The following is a 27576-nucleotide window of genomic DNA, read 5'->3' on the forward strand; positions in this document are numbered from 1 at the left end:
TAGTGGGGCATTTATGTATTTTCAGCATACTACAATTGTCTTGCATGTATTGGGACATCCTAAATCTTTTTTTTTGGCCTACTAAATAGTAGGGAAGTTTGGGAATTGGAACGCAGAGTGAGTTTGTAGTTTGTTACTGTGACCACTAGATGGCAGCGACTCATAATCATTTCATTTTGTGAACTGGAAGGAAAGTTCCAAACATTTAAAGAGACAGGCTGTGTTTTAAAAGCCCTACTAACGTCCTCCCTCCTACATACTCAACATGTATACACTACAGACAGACAGACAGACAGACAGACAGACAGACAGACAGACAGACAGACAGACAGACAGACAGACAGACAGGCAGGCAGACAGACAGACAGACAGACAGGCAGACAGACAGGCAGACAGACAGGCAGACAGACAGGCAGACAGACAGACAGACAGACAGGCAGACAGACAGGCAGATAGACAGACACAGTGAAGACATCAGATAACATCAGTTTGCTGCTCAGCTTCTACTTTATTGTGACGTACAGCAGAGAATGATTCACATTAGGGTTGAAACTAGTTAGTTTGACTTTAAAGCTGAGTGTGTGTTTAGCTGCAGCCAGCAGACTGAAGGTAACATCTTAACCAGCAGAGAATCATTTCTCTACACCAACAGCTGTTTGACAGAAGACTTTACACACTATCAGACTCTATATGTCTGTTTCTATTGAGAGAGTATGGGCCCTACTTTCCTGCTGGCACATATCAAGCAGCACTGTCTTTGCATCGGTTTAGTCATTTCCCCAATTTCCGTTCTAAACTTGGTCAGAAGTCCAGATGCATTGGTTATGTATATTAATATTTGAGATGTTACAAATATGAGTTGTTATTCCAGTGCTGGTGGATTGTGCCTGAGTTAGTTTCAGTAAAATAAGGCCCAGAGTGAGATGACATGTTTAACAAGATAAAAAGGGAAAATCACAAGAGATGAGCTGATATTCTGCTGTACGTTTGTCCTGGAGAATTACTGCACAGGACGAATCATCATGCTGATGGTCTTTAGGGAGTAGTGATAACCTTTCCATTGGTACCAAACCACTCCAACAGCATAGTGAGTCTTGGTCGCATCAGCCCCCCAAAGGTAGGCCCCATTCGGATTTGCATAGTGACATGCCTTGTACCAGAACGCCCCCTGGTATGATCTGGCACAGTTGTTAGGCCAAGTGTCCTGGTCTTTGTCGAAGGTGGAGAACTTCATTCCATTGTGACGAGTCAGGGCGTCTCCTACAGAAACACACACAAGAACCACATTGTACTGAGACTGATGATATGAAATAAAAACGTTAGCAAATCCTCAATCTAGCCTCCCTGAGTCCAGCCATATCTCATTCATCGATCCATGTTGACATCAACGACTACATGAACCAATCGGAAGCTGCCTTCCACTAAGGGACGAATGTTAGGTCTGAACGCAGGGCCCTGATTGGACCGGTTATTTTTTTACCTGACTGTCCACAGGAAGAACAATAATGGACCATGGCTCAGAGGGAACTTTATCTCCACAGTTAGCAGATTACAGAAGATGATCAGACCCAACGTCAACACACTCACCTGCCCCTCCATTGGTGAATCCAGAGACACGCAGAGTGTATCCATTACGCTCCCCTTCAACTCTGAACGAGGTGTAACGAGCGAACACTTTCTTCCCCTCAAAGTCCTCCATGTTGACCAGCAGCTCGTGGTTTCCATGACGTGTCAAATGGTGGATGTTCTCCAGACCTGAACACACATTTAAAAATTCTCTTTAACATTGCCATCAGATAACTAAAAAAAACATGCATAAAGGTCCACTAAAATGGGCAAAGGGGTTTTGTGTGTATGTTTAGGGACTGGGGTCTAGTTTCTCACCGAGCCAGTACTCCCAAGCAGCGTTCCCAAAGCCGCTCCTGTATTGATCCCAGGGTCTGTAGAAGTTCACTGAGCCGTCCATTCTCCTCTGGAACACCTGGGGGATAGAGTCACTCACTTTAATAGAATGACAAAAATACATGAAAAGAAGCTGAATATTGAAGGCATACTTGGCATCAATTTATCAGTTCAGAGTCGGCCCCGTGCTGTAATTGGTTGAGGGTTCAACACACCTCCACCTGCACAAATGGTTGATGTCCAGAAACATCCCGACGGAGCAAAAGAAACCAGAGAAAAGCAGATTGTGTTCCCGCTAGAAAAAAAAATGTGTGCCGGTCATGTGACCGGTAATGATTCATTTTACCGGCCAAAGCGGAAAAAATCCAGTTCAAATATTGGTAAGCGGGCTATATAAAGAATAATATCGCATATGGTAATTGCGATACCATTCTCACTTTTTGCCCAAATAAACCATGTGAAAAATATATCGACTAAACACTGATTTTCAAGTCTAATTCTTGTCAATTCTACTCTCCAATTATTTTCTTCATATTATAGATTATTTTCTATTGGAAATGGGAGACGCAACAAATGTTTTAAAAATGTGTTGAATCTTGAATGTGCTGTCAAGTGTCCCTTTAATTTGCATCAGACAAACTCACCGTCCACCTCCCTCCAACTGACTCCATGTCACAGTACACCTGCAAACAAACACATTCATCACAAAACAGTAAATTCAAGTGGGGTGCTCATGGTTTTATCTTAAAAAAACAGTACATTCAAACATGATGCTGTAAGCGTTACTTTAAATAGTGTTGATGCTACAATTACAACATCTTTAGAAACTAAAGGTGAGCGGTTGTCCACTAGAGGATGAAGTTTACCTGTACAGCAGATGAAAATCTAATGGGATAGATGGTGTACACTCCACTGGGGCTCCTATTGTTTTGGCCGTGGATGTCACTGCAGTCGACCGGCAGCGCAGTGCAGCTGATCAACACTGGAGCCATGAGGAGGAGGACTAACACCAGCTGGAACAGAGCAGAAGTTGAGATGGAGAAAGATTTGAAGTTTCTCTACTGTGTTTACATTTAGGCCTGGTGGTTTTATTGGTTTAGGGACTGGTGCGAACAGAATATGTTTAATTGTCCCCCTACTTTACCGTTAATTTTTTTTTGCATGATTTTTTGGCGTTTTCATGCTTTATTAGAAAGTACAGAGTTGAAATGGGGAGACAGAGAGAGAGGGGGGATGACCTGCAGTAAAGGTCCACGGGTCGGATTCGAACCCGCGACCACTGCAACGAAGGCCGGAGCCAATATGGTACGCGCTCTATCCACTACGCCACAGGAGCGCCCCCATTTACCGTTAATTTAATCTAAATCTGTGACGTCAACCACCTTTGGAACGCCCTCTCACCGGACAACCGTACTTCTGACGCCCTTTCCAATTCCAAAACACATCTTTTGAAACTGGCATACTGCGTCTAATTGTTGTTTATCACCCACTTTGTCCCAATAATGTAAATTTGTATTTTTAAATTAATTATGATTTATTAACATAACATAACATAAGTAGACCCGTTAGCATACAGAGCTAACACAGAAACTTTTGAAGCTACAATTTTACCTTCATCGTCAAAGATCTGCTGAAGTTACTGGTTTAAAATCCTGATGTCGGTCTGTCTGGATCGCTGATGGGCTGTTTTTATATCCTAAAAAGGAATTCAAAATTTAGTTTTTAATTCATGAAATATCTGAAACTGGACAGTTCTGCTTCTTCACTATATAATCCCAAAATACAACATCAGACAAACCAAAGAAAACACAAAACTACATCGGAACTGATAATCAGTTATGTCAAAAAAATGTCAAGTTAAAAAAAAAATACAGAGCGTAATTTTTTTTTTGCAGGAAAAACAGGTAATTTCTTAAACAAAAGCATAAACTTAACTTCAAAAGAACCACCGTTCAGCAGTGAGCAGAGCAGGGGCCCAGACTGAAGCTTCACATGCTGCTTATATACTGGGCACTAATTACCCCAGGTGAGCAACCACTGATTGAGTGAGGCAGCACACCTGCTCACTCAATCAGTGGCAACTTAAAGAGACACAGAACACAAAGAAAAACACCTAAAACAAGCCAATACATAACAGCTATCAACCCTTTCTGCAGCCCTCAGGTCATCAGGCAGAGTGTTCCACACACGTGGAGCGTAGTGAGAAAAGGATGCCTCACCGTGAGTTTTGGTAGAAACTTTTGGGATAATTAAAAGACCAGAAGACCTGAGGGTACGAGAGGGTTCATATGATAAAAGCAAATCTGATAAATAACTAGGACTAAGACCATTAAGAGCTTTATAAACCAATAAAAGGATCTTAAAATAAACAACAACGAAGCGCACTGCTTTAACTCCACTCGGTACCTGCACATCATGTCTGCAGCCCTGCACTCCTGCAGCAGTAAACATTCACTACACCAAATAATAAGTCTGTCCTGCTGCACCGGCTGCAAAGAGAGAAACACTGACTACCGCCTTTAAGACAAAGTTTAATTTCCACCAAAAATCTTGTCTGAAGAAATGATCAGGTTGTCGACAACTCGTAGCGAGAGTAAATTGTATTTTTCAAAGCTTGTAACTGGTTTGCAGTATACAATACATATTTGTTCAAAATGATAAAACTTAGAGTGTATAGTTGAAGGCTTACCTGTCTGAAGTCACCTGCAGGTCAGACTGAGACTCTGTGGCGTTGTCTTCTTCTTCTTCTTTTTGGGTTTTTTTCTGGCGGACGGCAACCAGCTTCAGGTCGCATTACCGCCACCTACTATGTTGGAGTGTGAACCGGAGTTAACTACCCCTCTAACTAAATTCTCCCCATCAATCCTGTCACCCTCAAATATTTAAATAATTTCCCTACCCCCTCTTCAAATAAACTTTTTAAACTAAACTCCCCAATTCCCATTTCCCTTAGTTCCCCTTTTAATGTTTCCCGTACTTGTGTGTATTCCCTGCAATCCATAATGACGTGCCTGACTGACTCCTCTTGGTCTAAGCAGCTTCCACACCTACCTGTAGGGTGTTTATTAATTAGATGCAGTGTCTTGTTTAACCCAGTATGCCCTACCCTCAATCTTGTTAAAATTTTCTCCTCTTTAGCACTCCTTTTAGTAATTTTCCTTATGTTCACCTTATCCTGAATTGAATAAAGATGCCTTCCTGTCACTTCTGTATCCCATTCACGTTGCCATTCTTTTATAACGTTTCTCTTAATTATATCCCTTATTTCTGATTTGCTAAATGAAATGCCCATTATGTTACCCTGCTTCAATGACTGTTTTGCCAACGAATCCGCTATTTCATTCCCTTTAATCCCTCTGTGAGCTGGAATCCACAGAAATGCTATTATTACCCCCCTTCTTTTAACTCTAATCAATGTTTCATATATTTCATGCACAATATCTTGTCTGCTGTTGGAATGACATGCTTGCAACGATACCAACGCAGAACTTGAATCTGAACATATTAGAAACTTCCCTACGTTTTCCTGCTCTATCCTTTGTAGTGCTATCAGAATACCCAACAACTCCACTGTGTAAACTGATAAATGATGTGATGTTCTCCTATTGACCGAAATTTGTACTGATGGAATAGTGAATGCAAACCCTGTACTCCCTGTATCTGGATCTTTTGAACCGTCTGTGTATACTGGTGCATATGCTTGATACTGCATTTGGATCCTATTCTCCACTAACTCACCTATATTTCCAGAAAAGGTATGGATTTTCTCCAACAAACTTAAATCAATTGTGACAGATGGGAATAACCAAGGTGGTGTTCTTGAAATTGCTACTGAAGGACTGAATGATTTCTGATGTACCCCAAAATCCATAGCCACTTTCTCACTGGTCCATGCAAAACACAGTTGCTTAGCCCTGTCCCTCTCCCAGCATGGCTGCAGTACCTTTTTAGTTGGGTGTCTGTCCTCACTATGCCCTTGAAGGTTTGTCCAGTAGTTAGCTCTCAGCTGCTTCCTTCTAATGTGCAGCGGCATCTCCCCCATCTCTACCTGGAGAGCAGACACAGGGGTTGTTCTATATGCACCACAGCACAGCCTTAAGGCCTGAGTTTGAATCACCTCCAATTTCTTTAATGAGGTTTTTGCTGCTGACCCATACGCTATACACCCATATTCTAAAACAGATCTAATCAAAGCTATATAAATATTTCTAATAGCAGACCTGCTTGCCCCCCATTCTGCCCCTGTTAAGCACCTCATTACATTCAAAATCTTTTTACATTTAGTACTTATCTTATCAATATGATCATTCCATGTTAATTTAGCATCAAACCACATACCTAAAAACTTAAAGACCTTCACCTGTTCTATAACCTGTCCATACATTTTGATCTGTTTATTAACCCCTCTTTTCCTGGTGAACATTACTGTTCTTGTTTTTTCCACTGAAAATTTGAACCCCCATGAATATGACCACTTTTCAACCATATTAACTGCCTCTTGTATTTTCCCTATAATGTGATTAGTATTTCTTCCCCTTTTCCACAATGCCCCGTCATCAGCAAACAACGACCGTTCAATATCATCCTGAACTAGAGAAAAAACATCATTTATCATTATCAAGAAGAGTATTGGACTAATTATACTACCCTGCGGAGTACCATTCTCTATTTTATACTCCCTTGATAAGACTGATCCAATTCTAACCTGTATACTTCTATCAAATAAAAAACCCTTAATCCAATTATATGTTCTACCCCCTATTCCTATGTTATTTAATTTAATCATCAACCCCTCCTTCCAAACCATATCATACGCCTTCTCTACATCAAAGAAAACTGCCATCACAGACTCCTTATTAATTTGCGCTTTCCTAATGTCAGTCTCTAAACACACTACAGGATCCATTGTTCCTCTACCCCTCCTGAAACCACTCTGATACGGTGAAATAACCCCTCTGCTTTCTACATAAAATGACAGCCTCTCTGTAACCATTCTTTCCATTATTTTGCCAATATTCGATGTCAATGCTATTGGTCTGTAGTTACTTGGATTTGATGCATCCTTTCCTGGCTTCCTGATTGGAATTATCACTGCTTCTTTCCAGCTCTCTGGTAACTTTCCCTCTTCCCAAATTTTATTATAGAAGCCTAACAACTTCCCGTATGCTAAGACCCCTAACTGTTTTAACATAATGTAACAAATTTCATCCTTCCCAGGGGAAGTTTGTCCTGTTTTTCCTATAGCCCTCTTCATTTCCTCCAATGTAAAAGGAGCATCCATAGTAGTATTAAAATCAGTTCTCCTTTCAAGCGCTCCAGGGTGATCTACAGTGGTCTTTGTTCTTTCTCTCTTACCCTTCTCCGTTAAATTTTCAGAGCTATGGATCTTAATAAGTGCCTTTGCTATCATCTCCGCCTTTCCCCCATCATCTACTGCTATATTTTCCCCCACTTTCAGTACTGGATATTGCCACCCCCTTCTAATTCCTCTCATACTTTTAATCATGTTCCACACATCTCCCACTGGTGTAGTTCTACCAATTTTATTACAAAAGGTACGCCAGCTCTGCCTCTTTGCATTGCGTATACATTTCCTTACCCTTGCCTGCATTTGCTTGTAATTAAGTAAATTATGAAAATTATGAGTTCTTTTTAGCAACCTGAGAGCTTTATTCCTTTCCTTTACCACTTTACTGCACTCCTCTGTCCACCAGGGAACCGCCTTTTTCTTCATTCTTCCTTTACTTTTAGAAATGGCCTGGCCAGCAGCTTTTAATATTGTTAACCTGAGGTTCCTATCTATCTCTTCGATACCTTTGCTTAAATCTATTTTGTTACTTTCTTTTTCACATATATATTTGAACATATCCCACTTAGCACTATTAAATACCCATTTACCCAATACTTCACCTTGATTCTTACCTCTTTGCAATAATACTTTACATAATATCGGAAAATGATCACTACCTATTGTAGTATCCTCTACCACATCCCATTCACATATTCCTGCTAAACTCCTAGACACAATAGTTAAATCTAATACTGAAGCGTTACCTGTGTGCACATCTAATCTAGTCCCTCTACCATCATTTAAACAAATCAAATTCTTTCCCTCTAGCAATTCTTCAATTATCTCCCCATTACCATCTGTTCTTATTCCTCCCCATAACGTACTATGTGCATTAAAATCCCCACACACCATCACCCTATTGCCATCCATACCTGCTATTTGACTTAACCTACCCACCTCCAAAGCTTTACAAGGATTATAATAATTAATTATACCAACCTCCCCCTCACCTGTCCATATTTCTACAGCTACATATTCTTGCTCATTTCCCACCCCTACCTCTCTAAATGAAACCCCTTCTCTAATAAATGTGGCACACCCTCCCCCTACTCCATTCCTCCTATCACACCTAACCGATGCATATCCCACTATTCTGAAATCTAATTGCGGCCTTAACCACGTTTCCTGTACACAAATTACATCTGGTTTACTTGGTAACTCCTCCAGATACTTTTTAAATTCTTGTCCATTAGCCAGCAAACTTCGAGCATTCCATTGCAGCAAGAAGACCATTTACTATTCCTATCCACACCCTGCTTGTTCCTGACTTGCTTGCCCGCTGAGATCATTCCTCACCTCCTCCCATGTTAACCCAGTAATATCTAGGTGCTGAACTGCTGCTTTGACAATGATTTGTATCCTCTCTGTCTTGGATTTTACCTCCATTGTAGCATTGACTACCCCTGCTATGAACGTAACTAGCTTTTTTAAGTCAACAACCACCCTCCCCTCCTTTCCTTGCCCTGTTTCATTTGCAGCCCTATCCTGATTACCTTCCCTGCTTCTCTCCTGGTGTTCTGTACTGCTTCTCTCAGCCATTCCTTCTCTCTGCCTCACCACCTTCACTGCTTCTGCGTATGTGATTTTATTTTTAACTCTAATTTGTTGTATCTCCATCTCTCTCTTCATAGCTTCACATCCACCAAATGCTACACTATGATTTCCCCCACAGCTACAAAATTTTGGCTGCTCCTGTTTACACTGGTCATATTCATGATCCCCCCCACAATTAGCACACCTCCTCCTCCCTTTACATGCTGTGGCTATGTGGCCAAATTTTTGACATTTGTAGCACCTCATTGGCTTTGGGACGTACTCTCTAATATTGTAGCTCACATAACCTAAAGTTACATTCTTTGGTAGAGTTTCTTCTTCAAAATCTAGCACGACACCCTCACTGTCTTTCCTCTCCCCGTCTCGAGTAATCAGGATTCGACGGGCCGCTTTCAAAGTTCCTCCTCTAAGATTTGACTTGATTTCTTCCATAGAGACTCCCACTGGCACCCCCCAAATCACTCCTTTACTCCACTTACTCCCTCCTTCAACACGGCTTGAATCCACTACTTTAACCTTACCTATCTCTTTCACCCTACCAGCTCGTAATAATTGTTCCTCAGTTTTACATATTATCATTAAGTTTCCATCCCTTAAAACTTTTGCAATATGTATGTCTCCAATCTGGTTTTTTAATATGGTTGTGAGTTTTACTGGACTCATTGAGGCAACTCCTCCTTCCTCTCTAAACCTCAATATAACTTTAAACTCCACCGGCATAGGCCTCCCTCCCCGGGGTCTCTCCTCCATTTCTCTCTCCTGGCCTCCAGCACTCTTCACTTTTTTTGAGCTAGTCCCAGCAGAATCCTCTCCTCTTTTAACCTTCTTAATTACGTTAACTTGGGCTGTCTCCATGTTATCGCTATCAGACTCTCCTATATCCGTATCTCCCCACTCCGGTCCATTCACAACATATGTGATATGCCTATCCACCGCCACTTTCTTCAATTCACTGGTTTTCTTCATCCTTTTAAGTTCTTCACGTATCCCACCTACGCCTTTCCAACATCCCTTTATACCAGGATGATCTATGACACTTGTACTTCTTTGGTCACTTTGCAAAGGTTTCACCATACAACACCGGTAAGATTTCCTAAGGACACGTCACTCTCGCTCCGCGACTCGTCCTCTCCGTCAGAGCACCCGCAGACCGCCTCCTGTGGCGTTGTCTCATGAGTTCACTGCTTATATCTATAGGACTGTGATGTCACACCAGTCCGACCAATCGCACAGCACACAGTGGCACAGGTGTGGAATCTTTTTTTTCCCCCACACTAGTACAACGAGTTTGTGTTATTGGTTGAGTTTCAACTGAACGGGTCAAACTGGAAATGTGTTGTGACACTAGGACATTTTAGTTTTTCTTACCCAGAATAGATTGATCTCATAACATCTGTTGCGTACTTCTTCCCCCTGACATTTGGATTTCACGACATTCAGAGATTTGCTCATACCTGAGGAGTGAGAGCGTGACAGTCTGACTAACGCCCTGCAGGCAGGGCCGCCCATAAGGGGTAGTAAGTGGGAAAGCTTTCTAGGGCCAGGCCACTTGGGGGGCCCATGGTCTTTGGAAGCCAATAACCTACCTAGATAACCTTTATTTTTAGATATTTATGTCAATATCTATTCAGAGTTGGGTGTTTACACAGAGCCGCGGCCATTTAAAAAGCAGTAGAAAAGCAGAAGTATTCAAAATGTTTCAGATTGAGCACAGCGGAGTGTAACTGTTTCAAACATAATCCATCCTATAAACCCTTTGTGTGCCAAATTGTGACAAGATTGGGTTTTGATATTAAACAGTTTTGTCTGGATTATATTTCCTGAGTCGTTCCACATGTACCTGCTACTTGTGTCTGGGTGTGGTTGTGAAAAGTATTTGGACCCCATGAAAAAACAGGTTGGGTACCTTTTGTAGTTCTTCTACATTCTTATAAACAGGACAGGCTAGTTACTCTGTCATTGTCCTGAGTCTACAAACAGGTTTTCCCTTTGGGGACTATAACTTCTAAAGGCTTTGACATAAGTCTTCAGGTTGACACGGCCAGCCAGGTCTGACCAGTTTTTCACAAACCTGGCCAACTGACCAACCAGCCGGGTCCTACCACAATGAAGCTGACCAGCGAGCATCATCCTGTTTTAATTATTGCCTTAACCACCAAGGTCCTGCTTTCTGTATGGTTTCTAAAAATTAAAAATTAAAATAGACCTAAAAAGTTCTTAATGCAAAGAAAGATACAAGGCACAAAGAAGTTGGAAATAACTGAAGGAACAGATTTGTGTTCAAATATTAAGAACTTTTTTGTAATGATTTCAGTAATGTTTTCAGTAATTTTGCAGTGAGAGCAGAATGAACTAAGCCTAAATGTTGCAACCAAACATAGGCCAACTTTATAGTTTTGAAGGGTAGGTTGGTTTGGTTATTCATGTAGAGAACCGCCTTTTTTTCTTTTTGTGTGAAGAATTTGTTATTGATGTTAATTTTTAAGTGTTATTTATTTCAACAATACCACCAACATATTTCAAATGATTGTTGCAACCAAACATAGGCCAACTTTATAGTTTTGAAGGGTAGGTTGGTTTGGTTATTCATGTAGAGCAGGGTTTCTCAACGGGGGCGGTACCGCCCCCTGGGGGGCGTTCGTACAACCTAGGGGGGCGCTGGGACCAGGCTGGGACATGAGAGCCTTTTTTTTTTTTTTTTATAATTTTTTTTTTTTAATAATTTTTTTTTTTTTTTTTTATATAAATAGGGGAAGGTGGGGTGATTTGTGCAACTTTTTACTCAAAGTGATTTTAAAGTGAGGCCTTGACAGTTATGTCTCCAACTCAAATATGTACATATATTTCAGGATGTTGTGCATCCCTGGCAATAAAAACTTTGGATCTGGAATAAACTGTTTAAGAAATATAGCTTTCGGAAAAAAAGTTGTCTTGTCGCACAAATCACCCCACTACGTGGGGTGATTTGTGCGTCATTGTGTCACAATGACAAAGTCACCATCATCATCTTTCTGGCCATCTGAACTCTCATCAGTGGTGTCGTTAAGTGGAATTGAGATGTCACTCTCTTCTGAGCTACTGTAGACAATCACTTTCTTTTGGTGACCAGCGTATACAGCCATGCCACTGGCACAACTCTCAGAAATGTACTTTGCACTAGTTGCTCCGTGCTTGTGGAACCAACTGCCACCTGACAAATGTGATTCCCCCTACATTTCTGCCTTTAAATCAAGGCTCAAAACCCATATGTACACCCTGGTGTTTCCTCCCCATTAACCTCTGCACTACTTACTTACCTCTGCACTACTATCTGTGTTTATGTGGATGTATGGGCTTTACGTCTTTTATTTTGGTTATTGTTATTTTACCTTCATTGTTTACCTACTGAATGCACTATGTACAGCACTTTGGACAGTGCAAACTGTCATAAATGTGCTTTTATAAATACATTTTACTTACTTACTTACTTATAACTCACCCAGGCCCTTGCGCACAAATCACCCCATCCCCAGAATTTTGGATAATAGGCATGATGCAGCAATTTAGGGTTGACATTGTGCTAATTATATAGACTCAAAGTGTAGCATACCAAAGCACTAAAACATGTGTCAAATGTTTTCAAACGTGTCTATAATTGTTCAGACACAATAATCAAAAAACCTTGATCATGGAAATTTTACTTTGAAAGGCAAAACACAGTTTTTTGAGCTTAAATGTGCTTATATCTTATTCCTTGTGTCTCCCTTCTTTACAGGATGAGTCAAATGGATGGCTCTTCTTAAATATGTGGTCACATTTCCAATTTCTTCCACGGTTTTCTAGAAACAATGGGTTTTGCAACTTCCAAAATGCACAAATCACCCCACCTTCCCCTATATTTTAAACTTTCTTAAAAATCTTATAAATCTTTTGACTGCAAAAATAGGTTACCTGAAATAAACAGCCTATTTTAACTTTTCTTGTTTCTAACCCCTCGACCTCTTTTTAACTATTCTCTCCAATGTTCTGCGGTCTGCTGACTGTCACAGCCTTAGAAAAGAGAAGGCTCTGCAGACAGCCAATCAGAGGTCTTTGAGTCAGAACAACCAGCCAATCAAAGCCTTAGCGGCAGAGGAATCAGCCAATCACAGACTAGTAGTATAATGACGTTTACTGATATTGTTAATGCTAATGCTAGCGCAGCGAGATTCAAACTTAAACTAACTATTGTCTCTGAGGTGGAGAAAACACAGAGTAATCAGCCAAAGCATGGAGTTAACTAACACACAAGCAGAACCATGTTAAAGACACAACCCTCATATGTTGGAGAGGGACGATATACTAAACGCTGTGCACCGCGAGAGGCTCACTGAAGCCCTGTACAGCAGCCCTATGACAGCAGCAAAGCACAGCTACGTCATGAGCGCTAGTTCGCGGGATAACAGTTCAACAACCAATGAAAACGTACACAATTCATTGTAACATATTCAACTTTAATAACATAACATAAACAAACATGGCGGATAGCAAGAAAAAGTGCCGGTAGTACAATGCCAATTACATTAGTTATGGATTTATCCCGTCACCGATGAACACCACTTTACCAATGTGCCTGCTCTGCGATCAGGTGTTCTCTAATGAGGCCATGAAACCCTCGCGACTACAGGAACATTTAGTGAAAAAACATCCCGAAAAATCAGCTAAAGATCCATCCTACTTTAAGTCTCTGAGGGATCAACATTCAAGACGGCCCACCATCAACTCTCTGTTCGCCCGGAACGTCAATCACAGTGCGTGTGTGTGTGTGTGTGTGTTTGTGTTTTTTTTTTTTTTGGGGGGGGGGGGGGGGGGGGGGCGCGCTAGAGTATCTCGGTAAGGTTAGGGGGGCGTTTGCTCAAAAAAGGTTGAGAACCACTGATGTAGAGAACCGCCTTTTTTTCTTTTTTGTGTGAAGAATTTGTTATTGATGTTAATTTTTAAGTGTTATTTATTTCAACAATACCACCAACATATTTCAAATGATTTATTGTCATTATAATACATAATTAATATGTTTGTTCGCTCCTGAAGAAGGTGAAGTTGTAGTTTGTGAACTGGAAGGAAAGTTCCAAACATTTAAAGAGACAGGGGCTGTGTTTTAAAAGCCCTACTAATGTCCTCCCTTCTACATACTCAACATGTATATACTACATACTAAAAGCCCTACTAACGTCCTCCCTCCTACATACTCAACATGTATATACTACATACTAAAAGCCCTACTAACGTCCTCCCTTCTACATACTCAACATGTACTGTATATACTACATACTAAAAGCCCTACTAACGTCCTCCCTCCTACATACTCAACATGTATATACTACATACTAAAAGCCCTACTAACGTTCTCCCTCCTACATACTCAACATGTTTATACTACATACTAAAAGCCCTACTAACGTCCTCCCTCCTACATACTCAACATGTATACTACATACTAAAAGCCCTACTAACGTCCTCCCTCCTACATACTCAACATTTATATACTACATACTGTCTACTTAACCATCCATTGTGACTGTGAGGTTCTTCGGACCGTTTACACTGAAATATACAGAAGCAATAAAGAATTATAAAAAAAACTTCCATGTCATTTGAAAACGTGCAATGCATTGTGAGTATGAGTAGGACATTAGTTTGGCTTTTCAAACACAGCCAGAGAATCCAGACAGACAGACAGACAGACAGACAGACAGACAGACACAGTGAAGACATCAGATAACATCAGTTTGCTGCTCAGCTTCTACTTTATTGTGACGTACAGCAGAGAATGATTCACATTAGGGTTGAAACTAGTTAGTTAAACTTTAAAGCTGAGTGTGTGTTTAGCTGCAGCCAGCAGACTGAAGGTAACATCTTAACCAGCAGAGAATCATTTCTCTACACCAACAGCTGTTTGACAGAAGACTTTACACACTGTCAGACTCTATATGTCTGTTTCTATTGAGAGATTATGGGCCCTACTTTCCTGCTGGCACATATCAAGCAGCACTGTCTTTGCATCGGTTTAGTCATTTCTCCAATTTCCGTTCTTAACTAACAGAAATCCAGATGCATTGGTTATGTATATTAATATTTGAGATGTTACAAATATGAGTTGTTATTCCAGTGCTGGTGGATTGTGCCTGAGTTAGTTTCAGTAAAATAAGGCCCAGAGTGAGATTACATGTTTAACAAGAGAAAGGGAAAATCACAAGAGATGAGCTGATATTCTGCTGTACGTTTGTCCTGGAGAATTACTGCACAGGACGGATCATCATGATGATGGTCTTCAGGGAGTAGTTCCAACCCTTCCATTGGTACCAAACCACTCCAACATAAGAGGGAGTCCCGTCAGCCCCCCAACGGTAGACCCCGTTTGGATTTGTATAGTGACATGCCTTGTACCAGAACGCCCCCAGGACTTTTTTGGCACAGTTTCTGGACGAGTCGATGTCCTGGTCTCTGTCGAAGGTGGAGAACTTCATTCCGTTGTGATGAGCCAGGGCGTCTCCTACAGAAACACAACATGAAGCAGCGTATTTAATCTTGACATTAATAGTAACACTGTGATGACTACAATGCTGCCACTCTACACACTGTTCTACTAGAACTATTACTAGGATCCTTTTGTGACACCAGTGTGGCACCTTCACCTAGTGACGTAGTTTAAAGGCTCTGTCTGTGACTGCAGAGTAGAGATCAATAGATATCTGATATTAGCTTGTTCACACAATTTACGACTGGTTGGATATTCTGATCATGCAGAAATTCTTCCGGTGTTACACCCACCGCTTTATGGCGACGGCCTTAACAACGCCAGCCCCTGCCTAGACTACTTACCCACTGACCAAAAAAAAAGTTCGAATTTTTTATTCATAGTGCTGAACAATAAATGTACTAGCAAGCGCGATGTGTGCTTGTGCATGGTCATAACTCTCCGAAAGGCCGCAATTTGCGGTAAATAAATGTGCACCTGTCTCCAAGTGTTGGACACACACACACACACACATGCTCTATGAGCGTGTGCGTGTGCGTGTGTGTGTGTGTGTGTGTGCGCGCGCGCGTGTGTGTTTCTGCGGCTCTGCCACACGCGCGTGGGAGGGTAACCGAGCAGGAGCAAGCCGACATTGAACTGGTGGTGATAATAAATGCAGTGCGGTTCTATGGAGATATTTAGCTGAACAGAAAGAAGTGCTCTGCAAAGCTAGAACAGTTTAAGACTCCACATCACCGTGGCAACACAACCTATCTATCCGCTCAGACAGCGCAGAGAAAAGTCTGATGAATACATGAGAGTGATGGCCCAGGCACCTTTCAGTAAGTTTAAAGAAGTGCCACACTGTTACTGTCTTTGACCTTTGGAGAAATGCATTTATTCATTTTAAGGGGAAAACACATTGTATTTATTAGTTCAACTATTGAGTTATTTTTCAAACATCATGCTAGTGTAGGCCTGCAAGATTTATTTTCTGAATTTTCAAAGCTGTTTTATTTTTATGTTTTAAATTGGGAAATACATGTTCCAAAACGATCAATAAACTCTGTATTTAAAAATAAATCAAGAAAGTAGACTAATAATAACCATTAATGAATTATAGGCTATCGCATCACAGTAGACCCCATCCAAAAAGAAACTGTAAAAATTTGTATTTGCACTTTGATGTGCATACACATGTTAAGAGTATGGTCCATTATTTGTATTCAGTGTGTCTGCATATTATTGAACCCAAACAGTAGAAGTTTTCTTTAATTGTATTTTGTACTGTCTCGATGTTTGCACAAAATTTGTAACTGCACATAGCAAACAAAATTGCGCAACTGCAAGGTCAGTGTCTGTTGTATTTTTGTATTCAAATAAACAGCTGTTTATTGCTTTAGTGCGCATTGGCATCTTTGTGCAAAATGTTCGCTTTGCACCTCCTGTAACCCTGGGCAGCGACCACCTTGACTCAGACATTTCCTGGGGGAAAGACTGGTCACAAGGACCAAGAGGGGTCGGGTATATGTCATATTTTTCACCTCATGAGTTTGCAGGTCTGCATCAAGTGCTGTATTTAATTTTGACCTTACTAGTAATACTTCTGTGACTTCTGTGATGACTACAATGCTGCCACTCTACAGACTCTTCTACTAGAACTATGACTGTTAACGAAATCTATTTCTCTGTGATTGTATAACATATTAATGCTCATTCTATTCACCTATTCACCTCACATTGAACTCTGTGGTACAAACACTGTGGTAAACATGTTTTTCTTAAGAAGTAAAACTGCCTTGTCACACAGCAAGATGTGAAACACACAGCACATTCTGTTCAAGGACTTATTGCACTTATCAGTGCAATTGTATCATCTCCCTTGCAAGACCTGGACACACAAACAAGTGTGTATACGCCTATTTTTTGGACCATATATAACCTCTGCTATTTCTGTTCAATATTTGTCTCAATCCATGTATGCTTAACAATGAAAGATTTGTGATGCATTGATTGTTTTGACCCTTGTATGCTGAAACAAGTAAACTTCACCTGCTTTTGAAAAAACCTGACTCTAATACATTATTCAAACACTTGGGTAGTTTGATGAAATAATTCTAGTATCATTTGGTCCTTCGAGCCGGATCCAACATCTCCAGTCCTCTGAACAAGACGAGCCTGCACCGTGAACGGGGGAGTCCAAGATCTCTCGACGAAAGACCTCCAGTAAACAGAGCTACAAAAGAGGCTGTCAGCAGACTCGACTTGGACGGAGGAGGGGTGACGGAATCCAGAGCCTGAGCGAGTCGAGGCTTTCTTGAAATCAGGTGAATATATACAGCTGGTTTTGTTTTGTTTTATTTTGTTTAGGAATTCCTTTGTTTTATGTATTAGATAGATAAACTAGTTTATTGATGGTGGTGTTTTCCATTTTGGTTTTGTCCATCTGTGGGAGAATTCCTAGTAGTAGTGTTTCCCATCTTGGTTATTCAAACACTTGGGGATATACTCCGGCCGGGTTCTGCTCCCGGGGGTTTGTCTCTGACTGGTTGGGTCCATCCGTGGGAGACTGACTGCTTTTGGTGTTTGAGAATTTACACTGTCAAAAACAAAAGTCTCACGTACGTAATATGATCATTAGTGTGGGATTCAGTGCATTCCCTTTTATTCAGACGTTGATGTCTGAAAAAACCAAGTCTAGCAGTTATCTTTTGTTTCATGACACTAGGACGTTAGAATAAAACTGAGAGTTTAATTTATGAAAACAATTGGTTGCGGTTGAAAAAACTACTGTTAGACATCATATTAGTGGTTATGAAGTTTCACTGTTTAGGAAGAACAAAAAGCTGTGATTAGTGTTAAGGTGGGTCACTAAGTAAATAATACTGCCACAAGATGTTTGCTAAGTGTTTAGTAGTCCTACTGCTGGCAGCTTAGGAAACATCACATAGAGTGTTCTAGTTTTAAATTGGTGAATTTTGTTAATCAATTGGAGGGAATAGATTTAAATTGATTACTGGGTAATTTGATATTAGATTTTACATTTAAAAAATTAAATTAGTTGTAAAATGGATACATTTGATATAAAAATAAGCAAAGACCAGCTTAAAAGCCTCCTTAAGACAAGTGAAGAACTAACATCTCAACTCCGGCAGCTGATTACAGCCTGTGAGGAGGTTATAATTAACAATGAGGTCATTCACCTGACAGCTGAAAGAGGCAGAGAAAAAGAGTGTAATAGAAAGCAATGGAAAGGTGGGAAAGACAGAAAGGCCAAAGAGGGAAAAAAGCGAACTGGGTGTTTTAATTGCGGCCAGGAAGATCACTGGCGTCGCGAGTGCCCCCACCCCAGAGAAGAAAGAACTAATCAGAGAAAGGTGGTGGCAAAAGAGATGAATAAGAGTGAAAAGCCAGTTAAAGCAACTGCCCCTCTTACATATGATCAAATATCTGACCACATTGATAAATGCCTTGCAAAGTTTAGAGCTGAATATCTCGCCAATCCAAGCCCCATAGTCAACCTTAAAGATTAAAGGTGTAGTCAATCATTTGAAGTCCCAGCATAAACTTACAAAAAGCGTTCTTTTGTGTTCTTTTTATGAAAATGTTCACTGAAAAGAATTGTTCAATGCTTTTGATTTGAATTACAAGTTAAAAGGGATTTTTATGCTGAAAAATGTGATCATAATGTGTTATGTGATGGATGAAATGCATGTTTGAAAAGAGAGAAGGAGAGAGCACATGAAAAAATGTGTGTGTGTAATTCAGTCCCATGCAGAAAAGGGAGGGCCTGACTGCCTGTGTGTGCTTGAATGCTACCCTGACACAGACAAAAAAATGTGAACTCAAGAATGAAATCAATCCTATCCAAAACGTTATGTTGTCATGCGTCATTGTGACTTAGGAGCAAGCAAAATGGATGGGATGATATGTTAAAGACTGTTTACTGTTTTTGGTGGAAAATGAGTGCTAAAAACAATGTACATGGAGTAATGTGCCTACGGACCGGCAAGAGAGAGAATAAAACCCTGGCAGAATAATGAGCATTTGTTTTGGAAAACATGATACTGCTCTATATTCATTCTGCTTTCAGGTGCAAGGAGAAGACGGCGTTGACATGCTTCAATAAGGACAAATTGGACACTGAGGAACAATCTGGATGGGTTATGGTAGTATCAGATACATAACTATCCCCAGTGACTGTGATATGAAGGACACTTTGCGTCAAAATGCCACAGAGGGACTTGTTGACCATCAAGACGATCCTGGTTCCTGTTCCCTGGCTTCTACAAAGACTGTCCTCTCTGAAACTGTACATAGACGATGTTGCACCAGTACACACACTTGCAATTTCACAACTGTAATGTTGATGTACTTGATATTATTTCTGCTTGAATGAACTATATTTACTCATATGCTTTGCCTTTTTGCTTTGAAAGTGTTACCTGAATGTAGCATTAAATATTATAAAAAGGGGCGATATGTTAACGAAATCTATTTCTCTGTGATTGTATAACATATTAATGCTCATTCTATTCACCTATTCACCTCACATTGAACTCTGTGGTACAAACACTGTGGTAAACATGTTTTTCTTAAGAAGTAAAACTGCCTTGTCACACAGCAAGATGTGAAACACACAGCACATTCTGTTCAAGGACTTATTGCACTTATCAGTGCAATTGTATCATCTCCCTTGCAAGACCTGGACACACAAACAAGTGTGTATACGCCTATTTTTTGGACCATATATAACCTCTGCTATTTCTGTTCAATCTTTGTCTCAATCCATGTATGCTTAACAATGAAAGATTTGTGATGCATTGATTGTTTTGACCCTTGTATGCTGAAACAAGTAAACTTCACCTGCTTTTGAAAAAACCTGACTCTAATACATTATTCAAACACTTGGGTAGTTTGATGAAATAATTCTAGTATCAATGACTAGGATCCTTTTCAGACACCAGTGTGGCACCTTCACCTAGTGACGTAGTTTAAAGGCTCTGTCTGTGACTGCAGAGTAGAGATCAATAGATATCTGATATTAGCTTGTTCATATTATGACTGGTTGAATATATGGATCCTGCAGATATTCTTCCTACTGCTGCAGCCTCCTCCTCACACAGACGCTCGCCTGCTTTTCTACTGTAGTTCTATGTCACTAAGATGCTCACCTGCCCCTCCATTCGTGAATCCAGACACACGCAGAGTGTATCCATACCGCTCCGCTCCAACGTCGAACGAGGAGTAACGAGCGAACACTTTGTTCCCCTCAAAGTCCTCCATGTTGACCAGCAGCTCGTGGTTTCCATGACGTGTCAAATGGTGGATGTTCTCCAGACCTGCGTACACACACAATTTTTTTTATTTTTACATTTTGTTAAATATTCTTTGATATTCCCTGTAGAAATATCCTTTAGACTAAACACGAGTTATTCTCTAGTAGAGAGGTGACTCTGTTTTTCAATGTGTGGATCATTGTTTTGTTTCTCTTTTGCACATACACACAGGTGACTCAATAACCGCTCCTACCAGTATCTTGGCATGCTTGCTACTGTATCTTGGTTTCGCCACCATATCTTGTTGTGCCTGTGAGCTAGTCAACAATGCTTGATTTAAAATACTAAATCTGTTTTGCAAATCGCTTATAAAAACTAACTTCATATAATGAATTTGTTGGAGCAGAAACAGAGTTTAATGTTTGACTGTTGGTTTGGTTAAATTTCTCACCGAGCCAGTACTCCCCAGCAGCGTTCCCAAAGCCCATCCTGTATTGGTCCCAGGGCCTGTAGAAGTTCACTGAGCCGTCCACTCTCTTCTGGAACACCTGGGGGGTATTTCAAGAAGCAGGTTTTGAGGCAACTCAGAGTTTGTTCGCTCTGAGTTAGTGGAAACTCTGGGTTTTCTGTTTCAGCGCATCCGAGAGTCAGTTACTGCGGCAACATACGCCATGGGTCTAACCTGCTCGGGAGGTGGTTGGACCTACCCTGAGTTTGTTATGCTGCAGCTCCAACTGAAGAAAGAGTGTCACTGTCATAACGCGTCCCTGTACAGTTTAAAGCAAAATCAATCCATAGAAATCTCCATCGGGATGTTTTTATCATGTACTGATGATGTAAATCAGTGGTTTTCAAGGGGGCGCGGGGTTATGGCAGGGGGGACGCGGATGAATATGTGAAAAAAAATATATATATATTTTTTTTTTAGTTTGTTTTTATATTACGATCACGGCATAGCTGGACAAGAGTTCTTCTGCTTTGTTCCTCTTACTGCATTTAAATGCATTCATTATATTACAGAGAAATAGGTCTTGTTAAAGAAAAAGACCGCCAAGCCCAACCCAGAGGACCCTGCACAATTTTTTTAATTTTAAATTAATATTTTTATAGAAAATCCATGTGTCCTTCTTCAATAGCTTCTAATTCATCTGGCCCATTGTCTCCAACTTATTTGTTCACACACAATTCCTCATATTTAGCCTCTTAATTTTCCTCTCAAAATGCACCAGATTCATAGCCTGGCATTCCCAGACCTGCCACTAGGCGCTGGCAAATTAAATTTGCTGCGCGTGTTGGTCTGGAGACGCTCCGTTGAAGCTTATCAAGACTACCAGAAATCTGGTATAACGTTTCAATTGGTTCTATCTAATATGGGCGCGCCAGAGCCCTTTATATGGTGCTCTTGGGAGGACGTAACCGGATGACGACAGTGACGTGCATGCGACGTCGAAGCTGTGATAGTAAACATCAAAGATGGCTGCGGATATGTTGTGTGAGTTTGAGACTGCTTTGGCCTCGACCCTTAACGAATTGGAAGACGGGACTCATAGCTTTCACTAGCAAGTAAGTGGAATGTTCTGTTTTGCCGACCGACAACGGCAAACGTTTAATTGAACAGTTTAACAGCTGTTCGCTAAACGAACGGGGCTTACGTCACTTGTGCATCGCTCTGATTGGTTGTAGTGCTATCCAACTGCGTGCAGTGGCATTTGAAATGCACGAGTAGGAGCCGCCCCTAGAGTTGGAAATTACTATTGATCGTCGCCAGACCCTCTATCGTTCAAGATATCAGGGTCAGGATTTCCAGGCTACCAGATTCATGCATTTCACTTTAAAAAGGTGAAAAAAAATCTCCCGGGGGGGCATACCCCCGGACCCCGCTAGGAGGGTCTGGTTCTCCACTGGCTACTATTTTCCTCCAGCAGGACATTGGAGGCACTAGCGAAAAAACACTGGATGTGTGAATGACATTTAACTAATTTGGGCAAGTCTGTCCGTCTATCTTTCTCTCTCCGCTGCACACTCAGTCACTACTATCCATGCTTAAAGGAAGCAGGATTAAAACACTGGATTAAGATGTTAAAATGTATTAAAAAATGTGCTTAAAAATGCACAACATTTTTTAGAATGTTTCAAAAATATGTTTAAATTTGTAAAATAATTAAAAGATCTTTCAAAACACAGGGATTTAGAAAAAATAATTGGGGGGGGGGGCTCCGCTGAAATTTGTTCTCTGAGGGGGGGCTCACTCTCTCACACTTTGAAAACCCCTGATGTAAATGATTGATCATTTATCTGATCAGTAGCCTAGTTCTCAGCCCTCGGGTCAGGTTGAAATGTAATTCTGCGGCTGCACGCGATCGTTACTGTTCACTAAATAACCTTATATGAACATAGAAATAATATAATAATTTAAACTGTGATCACTAGAGGACAAGGAATCTGGTAATAAATCAATCAGGCTCTACAATGGAAACTGTCACCTAGTTTGTCTGACGTTAATGTCTTTCACTCCCCATTTAAAAGAAGCAACAGTCTGTTTACTGTACAGTATTATAGCTTGCCTACATAATACAGCAAATATAAAACACCGTCAGCAATGCTGTGCCGCGCCAGCTTAATACTTTTGCTGCTGCTTATATGCGTAACTTAAAGGTTCAGTAAGCGGAATGGTCAGTTTAGCTAACTTCCTGTCACTGACTGCAGTTAGCAGTCCACTCCCTCGTCCCCACGTCACCACATTAATGCACTGCGGTCTTCAAGCAGCGAGTTATCTAGCATCTAGAGTGATAAAACATGATAAAAACCATCAAAACCGACATTGGGAAAGATTTGTACTTGCTCCGCCATTGCAGGCGAAATAAACCCATTCACCCATCTGTCGCTCTGCACGTGCACCGGCAGTGAGACGGGTGCCGGTTTGTAGCGTTCTCTCTTCTGATCTGATATCAGTTTCGGGATCCCCGAAAAGTTTATTTGCCAATTACATGCAGAGCGGGTGACTGAGAGATCGGCTTTTTGAAACGTGCACACTATGGAAGTGATCACTGTACGAATAAAGAGTGATTTAACACTTATATTAACATAAATAAATCGCTTACTTCACCTTTAATTCTTAAAATAGACTATTGCTTCTCATACGGAAGCGTAATGATTCTCTTGACAAAAACAATTTGCCCCGTTTTTTTCTGAATGGCCGAGGTGATTAGATCAGAGTTATGAGATAATATCCCTGTTAATTCTTCTCCATACCATAAACTCATTCGTTAATATTTCTTACTCTGGTGGGAGGAGCAGAGAGGTTTTTTTTTTTTTTTTAAGAAGTGGAGAAGTGGGAGGATCAAGCATTTGTTCATTTGTTTCTCCTGTTTCCATGGTGAATCATGTTATCAGCGATCCATTGACGATGGCTATTACGCACGCGCTCAACCCAGAGAGAACAATTTCAGAGTATATTGACCCAACACTGATCCACTGTTCTGAAACCGAAAACCCAGAGTTGCTCATCTCTGAGTTGACCAACTCAGAGCGCAGGATTAAACTTAGAGTTTGTAAACCCTGCTACCTGAAATACCCCTAGAGTGAGGGGTTAACCAGCTAAACACACAAGATATCGGTCAGCTCATGTTTTCATGCTGTACAATTTCAGTTCCGTTTATTGGAATGAAACAAAAAATCTTGAAAAGGAGATGAATAATAAAGGCACACTTGGGGTACAGAGTCATACAAAAACCTGAGCCCAAGTGAGCAAAACCTGTGTTTACTGCAGAGTCAATTGACCCAATTCTAAATGCTGGGTGAAACCATTCCCATTGGAATAGGGGGGTCTTTAAACTAGTGCGGGGGGAGTAAAGTAGCTTCGCACCGTGACTTGAGCCCCGTGCTGTTATCGGTTGAGGGTAAAACACGCCTCCACCTGCTCAATTGGTTGACGCACAGAAACATCCCAACGGAGCAAAATAAATCAAATCAAAACCAAATACAGTTTAGGGACAGTGGGATTATGTGTAAGTAGTTACTTTGATTTTTTTTAGGAGTTTGCTTTTAAGTGTCCCTTTAATTTGCATTGATCATACAAACTCACCGTCCAGCTCCCTCCAACTGACTCCATGTCACAGTACACCTGCAAACAAACACAAACAAACACATTCATCACAAAACAGTAAATTCAAGGTGGGCGCTCATGGTGTAGTGGTTAGACCCCCCCCTGCCCCCATAGAGTCTCAGTTCTCTTCACAGCAGACCCGGGTTAGAATCCAGCCCGGGTCGTTCTCTGCATGTCATTCCCCTCACTACCCCATTTCATCTCTGTCTCTCGGCACTATCTATAATGCCCAAAATGTATCTCAACAAAAAAAAGTCAGTGCATTCAAACATGCTGTAAGCGTTACTTTAAATTGTTTTGTTGCTACAATAACAACATCTTTAGAAACTAAAGGTGAATGTGTGTGCACTAGAGGATGAAGTTTACCTGTACAGCAGATGTGGATCCAATGGGATAGATGGTGTACACTCCACTGGGGCTGCTATTGTCTCTGCTGTGGATGTCACTGCAGTCGACCGGCAGGCTGCGCCTGTAGCAGCTGATCAACACTGGAGCCATGAGGAGGAGGACTAACACCAGCTGGAACAGAGCAGAAGTTGAGATGTTGAGATGGAGAAAGATTTGAAGCTTCTCTACTCTGTTAACATTACGGCCTGTAGATGGTGGTTTGTTGGTTTTCAGGGACTGGTGCGAACAGAAGAAATGTATATTTTAGGGCTGTCAAAATGAATGCGTTAATTTAGGAGATTAATTTAAATTATGTAACACTTTTAAAAAAAACTCCGTTAACGCAGTTTTGTGTACTTCCTTTCCTTCCTACTTCTTTTGGTCTGACATCACACAACCACGGCAGCATATTTATTATGGGCAGCCTCTTATAATAGGTCCATGACAGCACCAAGGGAGGTGCACACCGTTTATTGTGAACAATTAACTTAAAGTCTATGTAAAGTAAATGTTCCTGTATTTTTTATAAAATAAAACCTACTATGCTAGGGTCTGGTGCATTCTGGTGAAGAGAATAAAGGAAAAAGTCAACATTTGTTTCAGTTCAGATGAATAGTAAATTTAGCAAAACAACATAACTTGCTAGCAGCCAGATGCTTAATAACTGGACTGAGGGACGGATGACCACTAGATTTGATAATGTTATGAGGGCAACTGACCAAATATCTTGCTAAAATAATAAAGCTTTATTTATGAAATATAATAATAATAGTATATAATAATTGAAATTAGCCTATATGCACGCAAAAAAAAAATATATATATTTTTTTTTAATTGAAAAAATCTGGCGGGGCACGCACACTTATGCCGTTTTCAAGACCTTTGCTGACCTGAGACCAGTTCTAGTGGCCACAGTCCTACCATTACTGTAGTGGTTGGAAATTGCAAACTGGTCCTATATCAGTGGATCAGCTGTCATCATTTATGATCAGTGTTTGTGTGAACATGGCCAACAACCAGTTCAGAAAAAATGGCAAGAAAGAAAAAAATAATTACATATCATCTCTGAACTAGGCTTCCTAATCAGGAAGAAAAACCTGAATAAAATATATATCAGATCTGGGGAGGGGGGATTAGATTTTCAGGATCCCCCCCCCCCCTGGAATCGCCACTGGGCAGGAGGCTGATATCTTCAGGGGGTTACTGGTTGAAATCAATTAATTAGTTGTTGTAATGAGTCATTATTAGTGTTCCCAGATTACAGTTTAACAGAAGATGGAAAAAGACACATTTGTTTCCAAATAAAATAGTGCTGGATCCATTGTATGGGAGTGGTGAAGGATGTGGAACAACCAATAAAATGCACAAAATCTTTGCCACGTGCAAGTTTCAAATTGTTCCAATGGATAGCACTAAAGAATATTTTAGCCCATATCGCCCAGTCCTAATTCTACATTAATTCCATGATTTTACTCAAGTAAATATCTGCAACAAGCTTCTGTTTTAAGTAGAAAAATGTGATTAATCGCGATTAATTTATTGATCAATTAACCTAGATTAATTACAGGAAATTGTGAGATTAATTAGTAAAATGTTTTAATCTATTGACAGCACTAGTATATTTGTTACCTAATTTACCTTTATTTTCATCTAATTTAATTCTGTGACTTCACGTCGACTGATGGGCATCATGAGCATTTAAAAGAACCCGTTAGCATACAGAGATAAAACACAGAAACATGTAAACTTTACCTTCATTGTCAGAGATCTGCTGAAGTGACTGGTTTAAAATCCTGATGTCAGTCCGTCTGGATCGCTGATGAGCTGTTTTTATATCCTAAAAATGAATTCAAAATTTAGTTTTCAGTTTTGGTTTTAATGATAAAGTAGTGGGATGTCTCAAATCTATATACCACCTACCGACAGCGAGGATTAAGATAAACGGTAACCTCTCAGGTGTAGTCACTCTGGAAAGAGGATGCCGGCAAGGCTGTCCCTTAAGCCCCACCCTATTCGCATTATTTATAGAGCCACTCGCCCAAATAATAAGGGAAGATACTGAGATAACTAGAATTTCAATTAAAGGAAGAGAACACAAGATATGCCTTTACGCGGACGATGTCTTGTTGACCCTATCCGACCCCGATTTAAGCCTGCCCAAACTCATGTCCAGCCTTGAACAATATGGTTTTTATTCAGGCTATAAATTAAACGTAAATAAGACCCAAACCCTTTCTTATAACTGGTTCCCACAAGAAAATGTATGTAAAATGTATAATTTTAAATGGAAAACTAATGTTATGAAATATCTTGGTGTAAATATACCGAGCAACTTAATTGATATATACAATGCAAATTATCACCCTATCATGAAAGAAATAAAAATAGATTTGGATAGATGGGCCCCTCTAACACTCAGTATGCATAATCGAATAGAGACTATAAAGATGATCATTATGCCACGACTGTTGTTTCTCTTCCAATCCCTACCAGTACAGATACCGCCTAAACAATTTACTGAATG

General features: G+C 40.5%; 2 protein-coding genes across 2 annotated transcripts; both read right to left on the reverse strand.

The window, feature by feature from the left end:
* Positions 1–488: 488 nt before the first annotated feature.
* Positions 489–26810, reverse strand: LOC307271165 (microfibril-associated glycoprotein 4-like; the record flags this gene model as incomplete). The annotated part of the gene is made up of 6 exons (XM_080055036.1): positions 489–1260; positions 1588–1755; positions 1885–1981; positions 2547–2585; positions 25032–25289; positions 26805–26810. 6 exons carry the CDS (start codon positions 26808–26810, stop codon positions 1001–1003), a joined length of 828 nt encoding a protein of 275 aa, XP_079911162.1. The 3' UTR covers positions 489–1000.
* On the reverse strand, positions 15061–23410 carry LOC307271167 (microfibril-associated glycoprotein 4-like; the record flags this gene model as incomplete). The annotated part of the gene is made up of 4 exons (XM_080055037.1): positions 15061–15317; positions 20456–20623; positions 21012–21108; positions 23399–23410. 4 exons carry the CDS (start codon positions 23408–23410, stop codon positions 15061–15063), a joined length of 534 nt encoding a protein of 177 aa, XP_079911163.1.
* Positions 26811–27576: the final 766 nt, after the last annotated feature.

This window comes from Ammodytes marinus (genome assembly GCF_949987685.1).
Source record: "Ammodytes marinus genome assembly, contig: scaffold_86, whole genome shotgun sequence".
Classification (NCBI taxonomy): domain Eukaryota; kingdom Metazoa; phylum Chordata; class Actinopteri; order Uranoscopiformes; family Ammodytidae; genus Ammodytes; species Ammodytes marinus.